This window comes from Syngnathus scovelli, unplaced genomic scaffold (genome assembly GCF_024217435.2).
Source record: "Syngnathus scovelli strain Florida unplaced genomic scaffold, RoL_Ssco_1.2 HiC_scaffold_27, whole genome shotgun sequence".
Taxonomy (NCBI): Eukaryota; Metazoa; Chordata; class Actinopteri; order Syngnathiformes; family Syngnathidae; genus Syngnathus; species Syngnathus scovelli.
Window position 1 is genome coordinate 1,541,817 of NW_026061362.1, and position 18,243 is coordinate 1,560,059.

General features: G+C 48.4%; 1 protein-coding gene and 1 long non-coding RNA gene across 3 annotated transcripts; both read right to left on the minus strand.

The window, feature by feature from the left end:
- Nucleotides 1-3,430: 3,430 nt before the first annotated feature.
- On the minus strand, nt 3,431-4,607 carry LOC125993144 (janus kinase and microtubule-interacting protein 3-like). Of its 2 annotated transcripts, XM_049761887.2 has the most exons (3): nt 4,243-4,607; nt 4,038-4,163; nt 3,431-3,668 (listed from the first exon to the last, which is right to left on the minus strand). In XM_049761887.2, the coding sequence occupies exons 1-2, from the start codon at nt 4,468-4,470 to the stop codon at nt 4,047-4,049; spliced, it is 345 nt and encodes a 114-aa protein (XP_049617844.1). In that variant the 5' UTR covers nt 4,471-4,607; the 3' UTR covers nt 3,431-3,668; nt 4,038-4,046. The 2 variants fall into 2 exon arrangements, with proteins under 2 accessions (XP_049617844.1, XP_068505849.1); XM_068649748.1 differs by lacking the exon at nt 3,431-3,668 and having other exon boundaries at nt 3,695-4,163.
- Nucleotides 4,608-6,951: 2,344 nt separating this feature from the next.
- Nucleotides 6,952-7,526, minus strand: LOC137839926 (uncharacterized). The gene is made up of 3 exons (XR_011086322.1): nt 7,450-7,526; nt 7,209-7,313; nt 6,952-7,065 (listed from the first exon to the last, which is right to left on the minus strand). It is a non-coding gene; the product is annotated as an uncharacterized lncRNA (long non-coding RNA).
- Nucleotides 7,527-18,243: the final 10,717 nt, after the last annotated feature.

Consider the following 18,243-nt stretch of genomic DNA (forward strand, 5'->3'; position numbering starts at 1 on the left):
GTGCGGGATGGTGTTGTTCAGTGCGGGATGGTGTTGTTCAGTGCGGGATGGTGTTGTTCAGTGCGGCATGGTGTTCAGTGCGGCATAATGTTGTTCAGTGCGGCATGGTGTTGTTCAGTGCGGCATGGTGTTGTTCAGTGCGGCATAATGTTGTTCAGTGCGGCATAATGTTGTTCAGTGCGGCACCTAGCACCTAGAAGGTAAATAAATAGGAAGGAAGGACTCACCGGTGACGTCGTCGCCCACGTCCAAGCGTTGTACTTTGTATTTTCATCCTTCTGACAGTGGAAAACATATAGCCAACAAACACCGTGGAACCTAAACGAATGAAAGAAAACTATCATTTGGCCACAACCAACATTCACAGATACAACACAATGTGACGTGCGGTGTTGAGGTTAAAGGTTGAGTGAAGGGCCCTCGTTTTAAACTACTTTTTTGAAAAGGAGTGGGAACAAGTAAGACGTATTTAATTTATTTATTGGGAAGTAGTAAGACTTATTAAATTTATTTAATCTACTTTTCTTCCCAGGCAAAATTTGACGTGCTGCAATTCCAAATTTCCAAAGTGAATGAAGGAATGAAATCCTTTAAATTATGATTTTGTATAAATACTAGGCATAAACACAAAATCTACGGCACAAAATGGGCAGACTTTACTTGTTTGAAAAGGACTGGTTACAAGACAGACTTTTTTAATTTATTTAATGGGAAGAAGACTTATTTAGTTTAATTGATCTATTTTTGTTCCCTGGCAAAATTCGATTTGCTGCAATTCCAAATTTCCAAAGTGAATGAAGGAATGAAGTCGTTTAAATTATGATTTTGTATAAATACTAGGCATAGACACAAAATCTACGGCACAAAACGGGCAGACTTTACTTGTTTGAAGAGGACTGGTTGCAAGACAGACTTTTCTGATTTATTTAATGGGAAGAAGACTTATTTAGTTTATTTAATCTCTTTTTGTTGCCTGGCAAAATTGGATTTGCTGAAATTGTATTTTGCCAAATCTTGACTTGAGACCTGATAGGAAGTATTAAACGCTCAGTTAAATCGATACAAGTTGGTAATAAGAGCGAGTAATGTTGGTTGAAGCGATGAATGAAGGTTAAAAGCAATTTAAATTATGACTTTGTCTAAATACTAGATATTAACAGACCATCTACTGCGCAAAATGGGCAGAGTTTACTTGTTTGAGAAGGAGTGGCTTATTTAAGTCTAAGATTTATTTAATCTGTTTGTTCCCAGGCAAAATTGGATGTGATGCAATTCCAAATTTCACCACATGATGGTGCCAAATTTTGACTTCATAGGACATATTCAACACTTAACTATTATGTTCAAGGTAATCAGATTTGTTTATTATTCTAATGGCCTTTTCAAAACTATTCTGGATTACTACTTTGGATCTATTCTACATTACTTGGCAACAACATACTCTGTAACAGATTAGGCAGTATAATCACATATGTTAACTTGAGAGTGCCCACACTCAATCTACTTATCGTGATGTGTTAAATCAATTACTGTTAGACATTATTATTCTGATAATCTACCAAATCTTTGAATTGAAGAATTTGTGATTTAATTAATAGCTTGTTGTTATGTTCAGGGTAATCAGACTTGTATATAATTCTAATGGCCTTCTTTTGAAAACTATTCTGAATTACAACTTTGGATCTTATATTACTTTGCAACAATATACTCGGTGACAGATTAGGCAGTATAATCACATATGTTAACTTCAGTGCCCACACTGTATTTATTTATGGTTATTTGTTAAATCAAGTACTGTTAGACATGAAATAGGAAGTGTTTAACATAAATGTTATGGCTACTCACCGTTGTAGCTCGCTCCTGGTCAATGATACGAGCCTCTTCTTGCAGTGGAAAACTTGCAGCCAACAAACACCGTGGAACCTAAAGGAATGAAATTAAACATTAACATTTCGCCTGGACCAATATTCACACGTACAACGCAACGCGGCTACACTTCTGCTAGCGCCTCAGCTACACGTTGCTAATACAAACGTAAATCTCTTTAAACACAATGAGTGTTACTTACCGTGTACGCTGTAGACGGTCCAGTTGCAAGCAGAAAATAAAGATATTTCTGTTGATATTCGTCGTTGCTCAGTGGCTCACGGCCATCGCGCCAACAGATTTGAATTTTGGTGGAAGTTCAGCCAATTACGTCATATCCGCGGCACATGACTGCGACGTAATACCCGTTTATCTGAAACGGCAGTTAAAAGTAGAGTTACATCAAGTTTTCTTTTTTAATCAACGCAATCATTTACAACCGTTGACCAGAAAGAATCGTCGAAATTCGACGTTCCCCCCAAACGCCACACTCACTCGCTTTTCAGGGCAACAAAAGTACTTCTTTTTAAAAACGATGAGTTGTACTTACCGTGTACGCTCTGGACGGTCCAGTTGCAAGCAGAAAATAAAAATATTTCTCTCGTTAGTCGTATGTTACCATCCGCTGTGTCTTTGTCAACATCGCCATTTTCCTACTTCCTGTTGCGAGCCACGCCCACGGATTTAAATTTGGGCGGAAGAGCCCGCCCATTGGCGTCGTTTTCGCGTATAGCAAATCCGATTGGTTGGGAAGGGGGCGCGGTTATGCAGCCGAGGGGTCCTGTGATCGGTGGGATGTAAAGTAGGCGTCGACGTCACGTCCGCGTCACGTGACCACGACGTGGCAGACGTCATATAGCAACCGCTGTTTTGTTTAGTAGACTTACAGTTGTTATGCATTGACATAATGGCGCACACTCCAAATAGATTTAAATAAATTAAATAATTCTTCTGCCCACTCCCTTTTAAACAAGTTAACTCTCCCCGCGGATTTGAATTCCGGCGGAAGTTCTTACAGTTGTTATGCGTTGACATAATGGCGCACTGGTTAGCATGTCCACCTCTTAAGCATGATGTTGCGGGTTCGACGCCTGATCAATGTTAGCATGGAGTGAGCTGAAGTGCATGGCGCTGAAGATTTGAATCTTTGAAATGCGCTGAGGTCTGACGTATCAGGCAGAATGGTTTGCCATCACGTTCAACAAAAAATAGAAACTTTCCCACTCTGATAAAAACGTCCTGTGTTCATCTACATATTTTCGTTTTGCTGTGCATCTTTTCCCTGCCATTTCGAGAGCCCAATTGACACTAATAGTTTACTGGAATGTGTTTGCCCATCCTACTTTGTGGAATTTCACCACATGCGCTTTTGACGAAAATACTAAATTGAACTCAAGTGAAGCCAACACGCACAACCCCCCCCCCCACACACACACACACACACACACCTACACACACACACACAAATGTTGATATGAACATAAAAGAGCCGCATGCGGTTCGGGAGTTGCGGCTTGGCCAAACCTGTACTATACAACTTTATTTGTGTAAAATTTTCACAACAGCTGTCACACAAACAAAGCGGGAAAAACCGAAGACGTGCGTGTTCCGCCCACGCTGGATTTATTTGCACCTTTGAAAAGACACCGTATTGCCGCAGATGTGGCAAAGAGTACTTTTGGGCATCTGAGACGGAAGGATGTCCAAAGCATCACGTCACCTGCTCTGGTAGGAATGGTGGTGGGACGTTGAGGTCAACCGCTTTGGGGTTGGCTGAATCTTTGGTCGCAGGATGCCACACACTTGAAGACAGAAGCAGAAAAGCAGAGCTAAATGCAAAATGTACTCACCGGTGACTCCAATTTTTTCCCCCCCTGAAGAAATGGATGGACGGGTGGCCCCGGCTGGCCGGTGGGACTCTTGTTATTCTGACCCTTTTTAGTGCGCGTTTGGGGCAACAACCGTTTTTTGTGGCGCTCTCTTCTGGTTCAAGAGTGCCCTGCATGTGAATTTGCCTTTCCTGCCTTCTGATTGGATGAGCGCCGGTGTGACGCGGTGCCTCTGTCACCATGGCGGGGGGTATACGTCGGCATCGGAGCGTCTGCCAACGTCTGAGACCGGCTGGCAGTGTATCGGAGGTGTCGAGTGCGGTGCCGCTGGAGCTCACTCACCAGCTGGTGTTAGGGCCACAGAATGAAGGCCAAGGAGAAGACTAGAAAGAGAAACAGAAACTTCTCCTCCAATTGTTTGATTTGTCTCTTGTGAGCTTCGATGAATTCTTTCAGCTCTTTGTTCCTCTAGGACGGACAAATGGAAAGTAGCCTTCAAAAGCCAGTAAGCGTGCAAGTAAGTGCCGGGCTGGCTTTGGGCCCTTACCTGTTGCGCGCTGTGCAGCAGATCCATTCTCTCTTGGAGGATGCAAGCGTCGCGCTCCCTCAACTCCCACATCAGGGCTCGCTTCCATTGGTCCACGGCGCTCCTAAGCTCTTGTCTCTGATCCGCCGTCAGCACGTCATTCACGCCAGCGTGGCTGGCTTTTTCGCCGTCCGTGGCGGGGCAGTCCCGCTGCGGTAGCGCCTCGTACAACATGGCCTCCAGCTCCATGATCCTCTGGGCCGCAATCCTCGTCCATCAGTAGTCCGGCGGGAGATTTGAGGGCGGCTTACCTTATGAGCCTGGTCCATGGAACGCTTCCTGAAGTCCAACTCTTCATCCAGGTAGCCCTTCTGGTTGCAGAACATATCCTAGCACAGCTCAAGGTCAGAATTGTTGGGGCACATTGCCCCGAGTTCCCCTTGGCTGATGTCGCGTGTCTGTCTACCTTCTCACTTTCAATGTCCAACATCTTCTGTTGAAGTGCTGACTTGGTCACTTTGATGTATTCTAACCACTGAGGAAAGGCTGCTGTCACATAAGCAGAATGCGAGAGCGTGCGTGGACGTGCGCGTTACCTTCTCGGCTAGGGTGGGAAGGGTCCTGGCGTGAATCACGACCACCTGCTCCTCGTTGGTGAGATTCTGCAAGAGCCCAAAGGCACAGCGTCAACAAGGTTCTTTCAGCGCAAAGCCTTCCAAAAGTCACATTTGAGCCGCCGAGTCTCGTGGAGTGCGAACATAAGGAGTTCGACATACACTTACGGCGTTATCGCCCAGGATGTCCAGCTTCTTCATCAGATCACTGATGACGATGTCCTGGGGAAAGGCGCAAGGAGCAATGTAAGGTGTTCTGGGACCTCAGGTTAAGGTTAGGGTTGCGAGGGACGCCTTACGTACGCTCACGCCGTCGGCCTCGCAGTAGATCTGCAAAGGGCTGAGGCCGTCTGGGAAACGGACTTGCAGAAACTTCAAGACGGGGGAGCGCCACTCCCTCTCCTGAAAGGCAGAGGCATGCATCCGTCCGTCCGTCCGTCCGTCCGTCACATCTCTGGCCTCAAAACGCTTGTGCGAGTCTTCCCACCTCCAGCTCCAGGATGCGGAACTCAAGCAGTTCGTTTTGGTCTCGGATATCCTGGATGTGCTCTTTCAGACGCGCTTCTTCCGCCTCCATCCGCCTGACCTGAAAAGACAGTCAGACCTCATCTGCGGGGCTTCCGGACGGGTGTGACGCCAAGCGACTCCGCCCAGCGCCTTTCTTTCCGTCACCTTTTCGGCCAACTGCTGATTGCTCTGACGCAGCAGCTGCTTCTCCTCCACCCACTTGACATTCTAGAAGAGACAAACGCGTGGACAGCTTTGGAATGTTGTGTCATTTTCATCCACAAATTCTTTGGTTGACTGGAAAATGACATTTGCTTTTCTCCACATTTTCCCAGCCACGTTCAGGGGGGGGGGTGTTGGTCCAGTAATGCCAGACGAATGAGTGACTGAAGAATGTAGCTATTTTGTCTGAGAAAAAGGTGTGCTCATTGATAAGCTTACCTGTCCTTGTTGCTTCAGCGCTGACTCCAGATCTGCTACTCTGCTTTGATAGTGACCCATTTCTACTGTCATGTAACATGGGGGGAAGGGATGGTGCAAATGGTAAAATATGGATTGTTCACAGGAATAAATTGGCAGAGCTGAAATTCCAAATTTGTCCAAAAGATGGCGCCAGACCAAAACATGAGACCAAAAAAGGGGCCAAAATAAGCTAAGCAAGTTAAAATAGAAATAAAACAGGAACACGGTGTCGGATTGTGAGTCACGCATGGACGCACAAATGTGATTTTTACTTTTTGATTTCTTTGCTTGGCTAAAAATGTATTCTGTAACAGCTTAAAGCAATATTGTTAGTCAATTCGATCAAGGGACCCGTCACTATGAGAATAGTGGCGTGACATAAATTGTTTGGAGAAGCACAAATGTGATTTTTACTTCTTGATTTCTTTGCTTGGCTAAAAATTGATTCCCTCTTTCATGAACTGTGTTTTGCAATCGAATTGTTCTGGGATTGAATGATTTTATTAACACGGGTATCAGTGGGTGAAATTGTTCGGTTTCTGGAGTGATTAAGATTTGTAATTCTATTTCATGTTTCTTCAATAAATGTGTTGTGTATATTCATCTACTTTGTTGTGCGCTGATTTGTACTGAATGTACAATCGATGGTTCGGGGTTGATTTGACAATTTGATTAATGTGCAGGGGGTTATTATGGTATAACATAGGACCGTAATAAATAAAAGTAACATCAGACAATTTTAGAGAATTGAATAACTTTCGTAGTTATTTGAGACACGAGTGAATTTCAATCCGTTTGAAAGTTTGCTTCGTCTGAATAAATTAACGGAAGTGTTTGAATCGGATTATCGGTTTGGTGTAGAACTGAAAGTAATTTAATTATTTGAAGGGCGCAGGCCCGTTTCCCCTTTTGACGGGCCGCGTAAAAAGTAACTCCGAACATGTTAGAGAATTAAATAACTTTCGTAGATATTTAAGGGAAGAGTGATTATTGAAAGAGGTGCGTTTGACACTACCATCAGCTTTTCTCTGGTCTGAAAGGAGGAGGAGGGAGGCTCCTCCTCCTCCTTTCAGACCAGAGAACACCCGAGGCTGGGTGAGAACGGGGAGGCTGCGACCCGGCCGGGGGTTGCGGGAAGGGGCGCCACCTTGATCTCCTTCTCGGCGTCGTAGTCCCCTCCGCTGGTCTGGGCTAGCAGAGCGTAGGCTCGTTGCAGCGCTTGATATTCTTGCGTCAGCTGGCGGTAGCGAAGCTCCGCCTCCTCATGCACACACCAATGCAACACAGCACTAGTACCAGAATCAGTCAGACCGGCGACAAAGCACCCGCGACGCAAAGACGAGTCCGATTCCAGGCTGAAGAGGAATGTTTGGCGCCAATACGCTGGCAGAAATGGCGGGCTACCTCTTCGGGTTCCGTGTCGGGGGTTCTGTCGGTGTGAAAAGACAAGGACGATCCGTCCGAGTCCACCAACACGTCTTCGTCGTAGCCGTAAAATGTTTCGATGACCTGCGGGCGCGGAAGCAAACATCTCTCTGAACAAACTGAAGCGACACCTCACGATGAATCGACGAGAGGAACGATAGCGAGAAAAAGGCCATTTCATCTTGCGCAACACCAAGCAGCCGCAAACAAACAGACTCACCTTGCAGGACCTCACGCTTTGTTCCTCCTCAGAGATTCTCGACGTCGGTATCGTAGCAGCAAATCTCTCTCCTGTCGACACAAATAATCCGCCTTTGAGATTCTTTGGATGCAAAGGGAACGAACGGCTCCGGCGCAGAAACAAACGCGACTCACGATGACATTTCTGACATGAGCTCCTGTCTCCAGAGCCTGAAAAACCCGTCACCGGCGATGATTGGAGGGACGCTCGTCTTTTCCAAAAGTGACAACTACAGGGTGTGTCAGGGTTTTCCAGATTATCTTTATCGTATGATTATGTTGCTTTGACTTTGACTGCAACCTGTAATAAATAATATTATTTATCCCTTATTTATCCCTATCGCTTATCCCTTCCTACACAAAGTCGTAAAACATCCCTTGCTATGTTTTGACTAGAGGTCAAGGGCTTTCTCTATTCAATCCACTCTTACACCCACCCTGTTTCTCTTAATAAAAATGCTCGTGCGGGAGCCGAGAGTCAGACTTCATTCGTACAACGGATGGACTCTCCACCTGCAGGTGTCCAAAAGAACTTACTTGTCTCCCGTGTGATTCTTGCAAAATAAGTTGGAGCGAGCGCAACTCTAACAGGGTGCATTTTGCCACTAGCTGCCTACGGACAATGACGTCGCGCTCGCGGCTCATGGTTGACGGGCTGAGCAGCCGGGCGAGTCCGTCGTTTTCAGCGCACAGCGAGTGGCAAAGGCGCTGACAAAACGGGAGCTTTGAGCTGCTGAAAACGGCAAAACAAGTCTAAAGCGTGTTCAAACGCGTGCGCACAATGCTCCTGCTTGAAAGGTCGGAGTTTAAGGGGCCAATTTTTTGGATGGCGGCCGCCGGCCAAGCTTTGGACGGAAAAGGTTTCCTGGCGACAGCGAGCGAGCGCGGCGCTGTCGTACGTGCACCGAGTCACCTGCCTGAAGACCTTGGACAAGTCGTCGATGATGTGCCGCTGCTCCACAACTTGAAGGAACTCCATTTCACCGTCCTGCTGGCCGCAACCGCGCTCCAGGTCATTGAGCGAACTAGGCCTTCTCTGTGGAACACAAATGCAGTGGACTCTGTTGGCACGCCGCCGTTGTCCGCGTCGACTTACCAAGCTTGCCATCTCCTCGTTCTCCTGGGTGACAAAGCGCACTTTGTTTTCAAGGCGACACAGCACCAGTGAGAGTTCTTCATTCTTCCTGCTCAGGCGTTTGTTTTTGTACAGGAGTGGCAGAAACTGGCTTTCTGTTTCTCTCAGTCGCTTAAGCTGCAAGCATGAAGTGCGGGATGCGAAAGACGCACAACACGCGGGCCAGAACGTATCCATTCCTTTTGCATCGGTTTGAACGGAATCGTGGCTTTGGCTCCCAATAAAAGACATCTACCAGGCAACCGACTCGCCGCGCCGCTCAACTAATAAGCAAGCGCAATGGGTGCCTCGCTGGATGGCGCGCATCAAACGTAGCGCAAACCTTCAAGCGTGCCGTCAATAAATTACCAGTTCATTGCGCTCTTCAGAAAGCAGGGCGTTTCGATCCTCCAGTTTCCTGATGACTGCGCTGAGCTCAGCGATTTTCAGATGAAACCTTCGCGTGTCCCGATCCTCCTGAGACTGAAAACGCCCCGCAACACACACACACAACCACTCGTTCAAAGTTCAAAACTGTTTTTGTGCTACCTTCCTCCAGCAACGAACTAAGTCATGCGTACTGCAAGTGTGTGATGAGGTGGCTTACGCTATGAAGAGGATTGCTAGTAGCGCCGTTGACCCCACTTCCAGGGTAGTTTAGGCCCGCCCTTTGGGAATCCCTCAGGGCAGCGATCTGCTGCTCGGCAGCCTGAGTCTGCAGCTGAAGGCGGTGGACGTGGCCGGCCCCAGGGATTTATCCAAAACACTAACCGCTCTGTCTTTCAGCTTGATCTCATCCATCTGGATGTACAAACGGGGAGCGCTCAGGCAGGCGGGCAAACTCATTTGCCAGAATTGTGACAAAAACAAAGAGAGCAACCGGCCAATTTTTATCTTGAATCGACTAGAACACCATTGCTGTGACAAAAGCGAAGCGAGCAACCGGACGTTTTCTTCTTGTGAAATAGAATAGAATAGAATGCCTTAGGTGTCATTGCACTGCAGGTATACAACGAAATTGGGAACATAGCCACGCACCGCGCATCTGATCAGTCCTACCAGTCGGCGGATCTCCCTCTCGCAGTCTCTCTTGGTTCGGCTCAGCTCCTCCCGATGCTGGTGATGAGCCGATCGGAGCTCGGCCGCTCGGGACTGCCAGGCCTGCTGGGCCGCTGCCAGGGCTTCTTCCGCGCTCCTGGTGGAGGCGACACCGCTCGGTCTCCCGACACCGCCGCGTCTCCTCCACTTCCGCCAGCAAAGCGCCCCCGCTCCTCACCTGAGCAGACATTGCGCCACATCGGGCCGTTGAGACCGCAACGGAGCGCCGCGACGCTTACTGAGGACAAGCTACACAATACGGTAGCGGCCGCATCGGAGCCCGACGTGGCGTGCGGATAGTCAGACACGGATTGAGCGGATCACCTTGTCCATGGAGCCGTCCCTCAGGCTGAGGACCAAGGCATTCAGTCGCTGGATCTCTCCATCTTTGATTTTGATCACTCTCATCAGCTCCATTTCATGCTGCCGCAGTAATGTCTCCCTGGTAACGGCTAACTCTTTCTGCTTCTCCTCATGGAGTTTGCTTTTGAGTTCCGTCATGGCGGCGGTGGCACGGTGGTGCTCCGCCCGCAGGTCCTGACTTCTCTCTCTCTCCAGACAGCTGACCTGACATGACTTAGACAAACTGTATTGTCATCTTGTCTGCACATGGTGCATACAAAACGAAATTTCGTTGCACACGGCTTACAACAAAGTAGTGATATTGCAGTTGAATAGAAGTAACATATCCTATGAAAATATATATATATACATATACTGTATATATATATATATTACAAATAAGTATAAAGTGCAGCAGTGCTAATTATGCAATAGTGCAAGTAGGCAAAACAGTATTCAAGAGTGTGCAGAGGAATGCTAAACCATGTATTAAACTTCTATTTAAAGGGTTTACACAAGTTCAGTAAAGTTGGTAGTGCGAGATAGTGCAAGATAGAGGTCCGTAGTGTCATAAAGTACAGTTCTGTGAATGTGTGATGCAGAGTTCAGTTTAGAGCTCAACAGTTCTAATGTTCAACAGTCTGATGACAGCAGGGAAAAAGCTGTTGCAGAACCTGGTGGACCTGCAGCGGATTGTGCGAAACCTCTTCCCAGAGGGCAGCAGGGAGAACAGTCCATGGTGGGGGTGTGATGGGTCATTGATGATGTTACGGGCACGGGACATGCAGCGCTGAGATGAAATGTCCTGAATGGAGGGAAGAGGAGCCCCTATGATCCTCTCTGCTGTCCTCACCACTCTCCTCACGTTCTTCCAATCGGAGGCGGTGCAGCCTCCACACCACACAGAGAGTCAGCTTGTCAGAATGCTCTCTATGGTGCTCCTGTAGAACGTCCTCATGATGGGTGGGGGCAGGTGGGCTCTCCTCATCCTCCGCAGGAAGTACAAGCGCTTCTGTGCCCTCTTGATCAGTGCCGTAGTGTTCATAGTCCAGGTGAGGTCTTCTGTGATGTGGACCCCCAGGAATTTGGTGCTGCTGACCACCTCCACAGCTGAGCTGTTGATGATCAGTGGAGCGTGGTGAGGCTGGTTTTTTCTGAAGTCGACGATGATCTCCTTCATCTTCTCCACATTCAGGATCAGGCTGTTGTCTCTGCACCAGCCCACCAGCTGCTCCACCTCCTCTCTGTAGTCCAGGTCGTTGTTGTCTCTGATGAGCCCCACCGCCGTTGTGTCGTCTGCGAACTTCACGATGTGATTGGTGGTGAACCTGGGGACGCAGTCGTGTGTCATCAGGGTGAACAGCAGGGGGCTCAGGACGCAGCCCTGAGGGGAGCCTGTGCTGAGGGTGATGACATCAGAGGTGTTCTGTCCGACCCGGACTGACTGAGGTCTGTTGGTGAGGAAGTCTAGCAGCCAGTTGCGAAGGGGGGTGTTGAAGCCCAGGTGTTCCAATTTTCCTACTAGATGCTGTGGGATGATGGTGTTAAACGCTGAGCTGAAGTCCAGGAACAGCATCCGAACATGGGTGTTCTTCTCCTCCAGGTGAGCCAGGCTCAGGTGAAGAACGGAGGAGATGGCGTCCTGAGTGGAGCGGTTTTGCCGGTCGGCAAACTGGAACGGGTCAAATAATGGGGGGAGTCTGGAAACGATGTGATCTTTAAGCAGCCGTTCGAAGCACTTCATCATGACCGGAGTCAGTGCAACAGGCCGGTAATCATTAAATGAGGTGATTTGAGGTTTCTTCGGCACCGGAATGATGGAGGCAGTCTTAAAGCACGCTGGCACTGTGGCTTGGCCCAGCGAGGTGTTAAAAATGTCTGTGATGACCCCAGCCAGCTGACTTGCACATTCCCTGAACACACGCCCAGGAATGTTGTCGGGGCCAGGGGCCTTACGGGGGTTGACTCTCCTCAGGGTCTTCAACACATCGGCGGAGTCAAGGCAGAGTACCTCCTCTTCCTGATGGGGGACAGTTTTAACTGCTGGAGTGCCGTTTAGTGCCTCGAACCTCCCAAAGAAGTTATTTAGACCATTTAGAAAGTCAGCATCAACTTCACCCACCGGGGGGGGAGGGTGAGTTGTAGTCTGTAATCGCCCGTATGCCTTGCCACATACTCCTGGTGTTGTTGGCGTCGTGGAAACGATCCTGAATTTTTCGACTGTGGTCTCGCTTCGCTACCCTGATGGCACGGTTCAAGTTGGCTCTCGCTGTCCTCAGTGTCTCCTTGTCGCCAGACTTGAAGGCAGAGTTCCGCGCTCGTAGCGTTTGACGTACCTCCTCAGTCATCCAGGGTCGTTGGTTGCCCCGGGTGATGATATTCTTAGTGGTGCTGACGTCCTCGGTGCATTTGTTGACGTAGGCTGACACAGTCATGGCACACGCATGTCAAATCTACATCGGGGAAACTGGGAGGGAGGGAGGGCGGGAGGGAGGCAAGCAGGGAGGCAGGCAGGCAGGGAGGCAGGCAGGGAGGCAGGCAGGGAAGCAGGCAGGGAGGAAGGCAGTGTCTGTCTGTTGAGGTTTTCACCTTGTTCTTCTCCTGCTGAAGTTCTAACTGGACGTCCATCAGTTTGGCTCTCAGCTCGTCATTGGCGGCCTGAAAGGCGTCCGTTCGCTCCGCCTTGACCCGCCCTGCCGGAGCTCGTTTGGACATCTCTTACTCGAGTCTCGCCCGGTCGTCAGTCAGAGATCACAACATTTGTACCTGGAGAGCACAAACGCAGCGCTGTTTTCCACTGGCTTCGGACTCAACTTCAATCGGTACCGTAACGTACAACATCATAAACATAGATCTAGCTTGACTTATTCATTGAATAAATGCATTTGGTTCTTCAAAACTGCATCACGCAACATAGCGTGACCGAGACGGCCGTTATCCACCTGCGTGAAGTTATTTGGTGAAATGAATGAGATGTTTAAGACACCATCGTTCTGTCTCTATGTAGATGAAGGGAAATAATCGATTGCTGAAGGTCCAAAGGTGTTGTGATAAACAAATAAACATATTAGTGACATATTTGTGATAAACATATTAGGCAGGATAATCACATATGTTAACTTGACTGCCCACACTGTATTTATTTATGGTTATTTGTTAAATCGAGTACTGTTAGACATGAAACAGGAAGTGTTTAACATAAATGGACGACGAAAGGGGTACTCACCATTGTAGCTCCTGCTGGTCAATGATACGAGCCTCTTCTTGCAGTGGAAAACATACAGCCAACAAACACCGTGGAACCTAAAGGAAGGAAATTAAACATTAACATTTAGCCTCAACCAACATTCACAGATACAACGCAACGCAAACTACACAAACATAAATCTTTTAAAACACAATGAGTTGTACTTACCGTGTACGCTCTAGACGGTCCACTTGCAAGCAGAAAATAAAGATATTTCTGTTGATAATCGTCGTGTTTGTATCCGTTGTCTCGCTCAAGGCCATTGCGCCCACAGATTTGAATTTTGGCCAGAGTTCAGCCTATTGACGTCATTTCCGCGGTGTAATACCCGCATATCTGAAACGGCAAAGTTAAGAGTAGAGTTAAATAAAGTTTTTGATCAACGCAATAATTTACAAACGTTGACCAGTCGAAATAATCGTCGAAATTTGGCGTCTGTGGCTGGAAGCAGACGCCGAGTTCGACGTTCCTCCCAAATGCCACACTGCCTCGCTTTTCAGGCCAACAAAAAAACATATTTTTCAAAACAATGAGTTGTAATTACCTTGTACGCTCTAGACGGTCAAGTTGCAAGCTGAAAACAAAAATATTTGTCTTGTTAGTCGTCGTGTTACTAACCGCTGTGTCTTGTTTGCCAGCATTGCCGCTTTCCTACTTCCTGTTGCAAGCCACGCCCACGGATTATAATTTTGCCATGAGTTCCGCCTATTGACGTCATGTCCGCGTCGCATGACTGCGACGTAATATTATCTAAAACTGTTTGTGCGGCATGGTGTTGTTCTGTGCGGTATTGTGTTATTCTGTGCGGCGTCGTGTTGTTCTGTGCGGCGTAGTGTTGTTCAGTGCGGCGTCGTGTTGTTCAGTGCGGCATGTTGTTGTTCAGTGCGGCATGTTGTTGTTCAGTGCGGCATGGTGTTGTTCAGTGCGGCATGGTGTTGTTCAGTGCGGCATGGTGTTGTTCAGTGCGGCATGGTGTTGTTCAGTGCGGCATGGTGTTGTTCAGTGCGGCATGGTGTTGTTCAGTGCGGCATAATATTGTTCAGTGCGGCGTAATGTTGTTCAGTGGGGCATGGTGTTGTTCAGTGCGGCATGGTGTTGTTCAGTGCGACATGATGTTGTTCAGTGCGGCATAATGTTGTTCAGTGCGGCATAATGTTGTTCAGTGCGGCATAATGTTGTTCAGTGCGGGATGGTGTTGTTCAGTGCGGGATGGTGTTGTTCAGTGCGGCATGGTGTTGTTCAGTGCGGCATGGTGTTGTTCAGTGCGGCATGGTGTTGTTCAGTGCGGCATGGTGTTGTTCAGTGTGGCATGGTGTTGTTCAGTGCGGCATGGTGTTGTTCAGTGCGGGATGGTGTTGTTCAGTGCGGCATGGTGTTGTTCAGTGCGGCATGGTGTTTAGTGCGGGATGGTGTTGTTCAGTGCGGCATGGTGTTGTTCAGTGCGGCATGGTGTTGTTCAGTGCGGCATGGTGTTGTTCAGTGCGGCATGGTGTTGTTCAGTGCGGCATGGTGTTCAGTGCGGCATGGTGTTCAGTGCGGCATAATGTTGTTCAGTGCGGCATAATGTTGTTCAGTGCGGCATGGTGTTGTTCAGTGCGGCATAATGTTGTTCAGTGCGGTATATTGTTGTTCAGTGCGGTATATTGTTGTTCAGTGGGGCATAATGTTGTTCAGTGCGGCATGGTGTTGTTCAGTGCGGGATGGTGTTGTTCAGTGCGGCATGGTGTTGTTCAGTGCGGCATGGTGTTGTTCAGTGCGGCATGGTGTTGTTCAGTGCGGCATGGTGTTGTTCAGTGCGGCATGGTGTTGTTCAGTGCGGCATGGTGTAGTTCAGTGCGGCATGGTGTAGTTCAGTGCGGCATGGTGTAGTTCAGTGTGGCATGGTGTTGTTCAGTGCGGGATGGTGTTGTTCAGTGCGGCATGGTGTTGTTCAGTGCGACATGGTGTTGTTCAGTGCGGCATAATGTTGTTCAGTGCGGCATAATGTTGTTCAGTGCGGCATAATGTTGTTCAGTGCGGCATGGTGTTGTTCAGTGCGGCATGGTGTTGTTCAGTGCGGCATGGTGTTGTTCAGTGCGGCATGGTGTTGTTCAGTGCGGCATGGTGTTGTTCAGTGCGGCATGGTGTTGTTCAGTGCGGCATGGTGTTGTTCAGTGCGGCATGGTGTTGTTCAGTGCGGCATGGTGTTGTTCAGTGCGGTGTCGTGTTGTTCAGTGCGGTGTCGTGTTGTTCAGTGCAGCATGGTGTTGTTCAGTGCGGAATGGTGTTGTTCAGTGCGGCATGGTGTTGTTCAGTGCGGCATGGTGTTGTTAAGTGCGGCATGGTGTTGTTCAGTGCGGCGTAATGTTGTTCAGTGGGGCATGGTGTTGTTCAGTGCGGCATGGTGTTGTTCAGTGCGGCATGGTGTTGTTCAGTGCGGCATGGTGTTGTTCAGTGCGGCATGGTGCTGTTCAGTGCGGCATGGTGCTGTTCAGTGCGGCATGGTGTTGTTCAGTGCGGCATGGTGTTGTTCAGTGCGGCATGGTGTTGTTCAGTGCGGCATGGTGTTGTTCAGTGCGGCATGGTGTTGTTCAGTGCGGCATGGTGTTTTTCAGTGCGGCATAATGTTGTTCAGTGCGGCATAATGTTGTTCAGTGCGGCATAATGTTGTTCAGTGCGGCATAATGTTGTTCAGTGCGGCATAATGTTGTTCAGTGCGGGATGGTGTTGTTCAGTGCGGCATGGTGTTGTTCAGTGCGGCATGGTGTTGTTCAGTGCGGCATGGTGTTGTTCAGTGCGGCATGGTGTTGTTCAGTGCGGCATGGTGTTGTTCAGTGCGGCATGGTGTTGTTCAGTGCGGCATGGTGTTGTTCAGTGCGGGATGGTGTTGTTCAGTGCGGCATGGTGTTCAGTGCGGCATAATGTTGTTCAGTGCGGCATAATGTTGTTCAGTGCGGCATGGTGTTGTTCAGTGCGGCATAGTGTTGTTCAGTGCGGCATAATGTTGTTCAGTGCGGCATAATGTTGTTCAGTGCTGCATGGTGTTGTTCAGTGCTGCATGGTGTTGTTCAGTGCGGGATGGTGTTGTTCAGTGCGGCATGGTGTTGTTCAGTGCGGCATGGTGTTGTTCAGTGCGGCATGGTGTTGTTCAGTGCGGCATGGTGTTGTTCAGTGCGGCATGGTGTTGTTCAGTGCGGCATGGTGTTGTTCAGTGCGGCATGGTGTTGTTCAGTGCGGCATGGTGTTGTTCAGTGCGGCATGGTGTTGTTCAGTGCGGCATGGTGTTGTTCAGTGCGGCATGGTGTTGTTCAGTGCGGCATGGTGTTGTTCAGTGCGGGATGGTGTTGTTCAGTGCGGGATGGTGTAGTTCAGTGCGGCATGGTGTTGTTCAGTGCGACATGGTGTTGTTCAGTGCGGCATGATGTTGTTCAGTGCGGCATAATGTTGTTCAGTGCGGTATAATGTTGTTCAGTGCGGTATAATGTTGTTCAGTGCTGCATGGTGTTGTTCAGTGCGGCATGGTGTTGTTCAGTGCGGCATGGTGTTGTTCAGTGCGGCATGGTGTTGTTCAGTGCGGCATGGTGTTGTTCAGTGCGGCATGGTGTTGTTCAGTGCGGCATGGTGTTGTTCAGTGCGGCATGGTGTTGTTCAGTGCGGCATAGTGTTGTTCAGTGCGGCATAATGTTGTTCAGTGCGGTATAATGTTGTTCAGTGCGGCATAATGTTGTTCAGTGCGGCATAATGTTGTTCAGTGCGGCATAATGTTGTTCAGTGCGGCATGGTGTTGTTTAGTGTGGGATGGTGTTGTTCAGTGCGGCATGGTGTTGTTCAGTGCGGCATGGTGTTGTTCAGTGCGGCATGGTGTTGTTCAGTGCGGCATGGTGTTGTTCAGTGCGGCATGGTGTTGTTCAGTGCGGCATGGTGTTGTTCAGTGCGGCATGGTGTTGTTCAGTGCGGCATGGTGTTGTTCAGTGCGGCATGGTGTTGTTCAGTGCGGCATGGTGTTTTTCAGTGCGGCATAATGTTGTTCAGTGCGGCATAATGTTGTTCAGTGCGGCATAATGTTGTTCAGTGCGGCATAATGTTGTTCAGTGCGGCATAATGTTGTTCAGTGCGGGATGGTGTTGTTCAGTGCGGCATGGTGTTGTTCAGTGCGGCATGGTGTTGTTCAGTGCGGCATGGTGTTGTTCAGTGCGGCATGGTGTTGTTCAGTGCGGCATGGTGTTGTTCAGTGCGGCATGGTGTTGTTCAGTGCGGCATGGTGTTGTTCAGTGCGGGATGGTGTTGTTCAGTGCGGGATGGTGTTGTTCAGTGCGGGATGGTGTTGTTCAGTGCGGCATGGTGTTCAGTGCGGCATAATGTTGTTCAGTGCGGCATGGTGTTGTTCAGTGCGGCATGGTGTTGTTCAGTGCGGCATAATGTTGTTCAGTGCGGCATAATGTTGTTCAGTGCGGCACCTAGCACCTAGAAGGTAAATAAATAGGAAGGAAGGACTCACCGGTGACGTCGTCGCCCACGTCCAAGCGTTGTACTTTGTATTTTCATCCTTCTGACAGTGGAAAACATATAGCCAACAAACACCGTGGAACCTAAACGAATGAAAGAAAACTATCATTTGGCCACAACCAACATTCACAGATACAACACAATGTGACGTGCGGTGTTGAGGTTAAAGGTTGAGTGAAGGGCCCTCGTTTTAAACTACTTTTTTGAAAAGGAGTGGGAACAAGTAAGACGTATTTAATTTATTTATTGGGAAGTAGTAAGACTTATTAAATTTATTTAATCTACTTTTCTTCCCAGGCAAAATTTGACGTGCTGCAATTCCAAATTTCCAAAGTGAATGAAGGAATGAAATCCTTTAAATTATGATTTTGTATAAATACTAGGCATAAACACAAAATCTACGGCACAAAATGGGCAGACTTTACTTGTTTGAAAAGGACTGGTTACAAGACAGACTTTTTTAATTTATTTAATGGGAAGAAGACTTA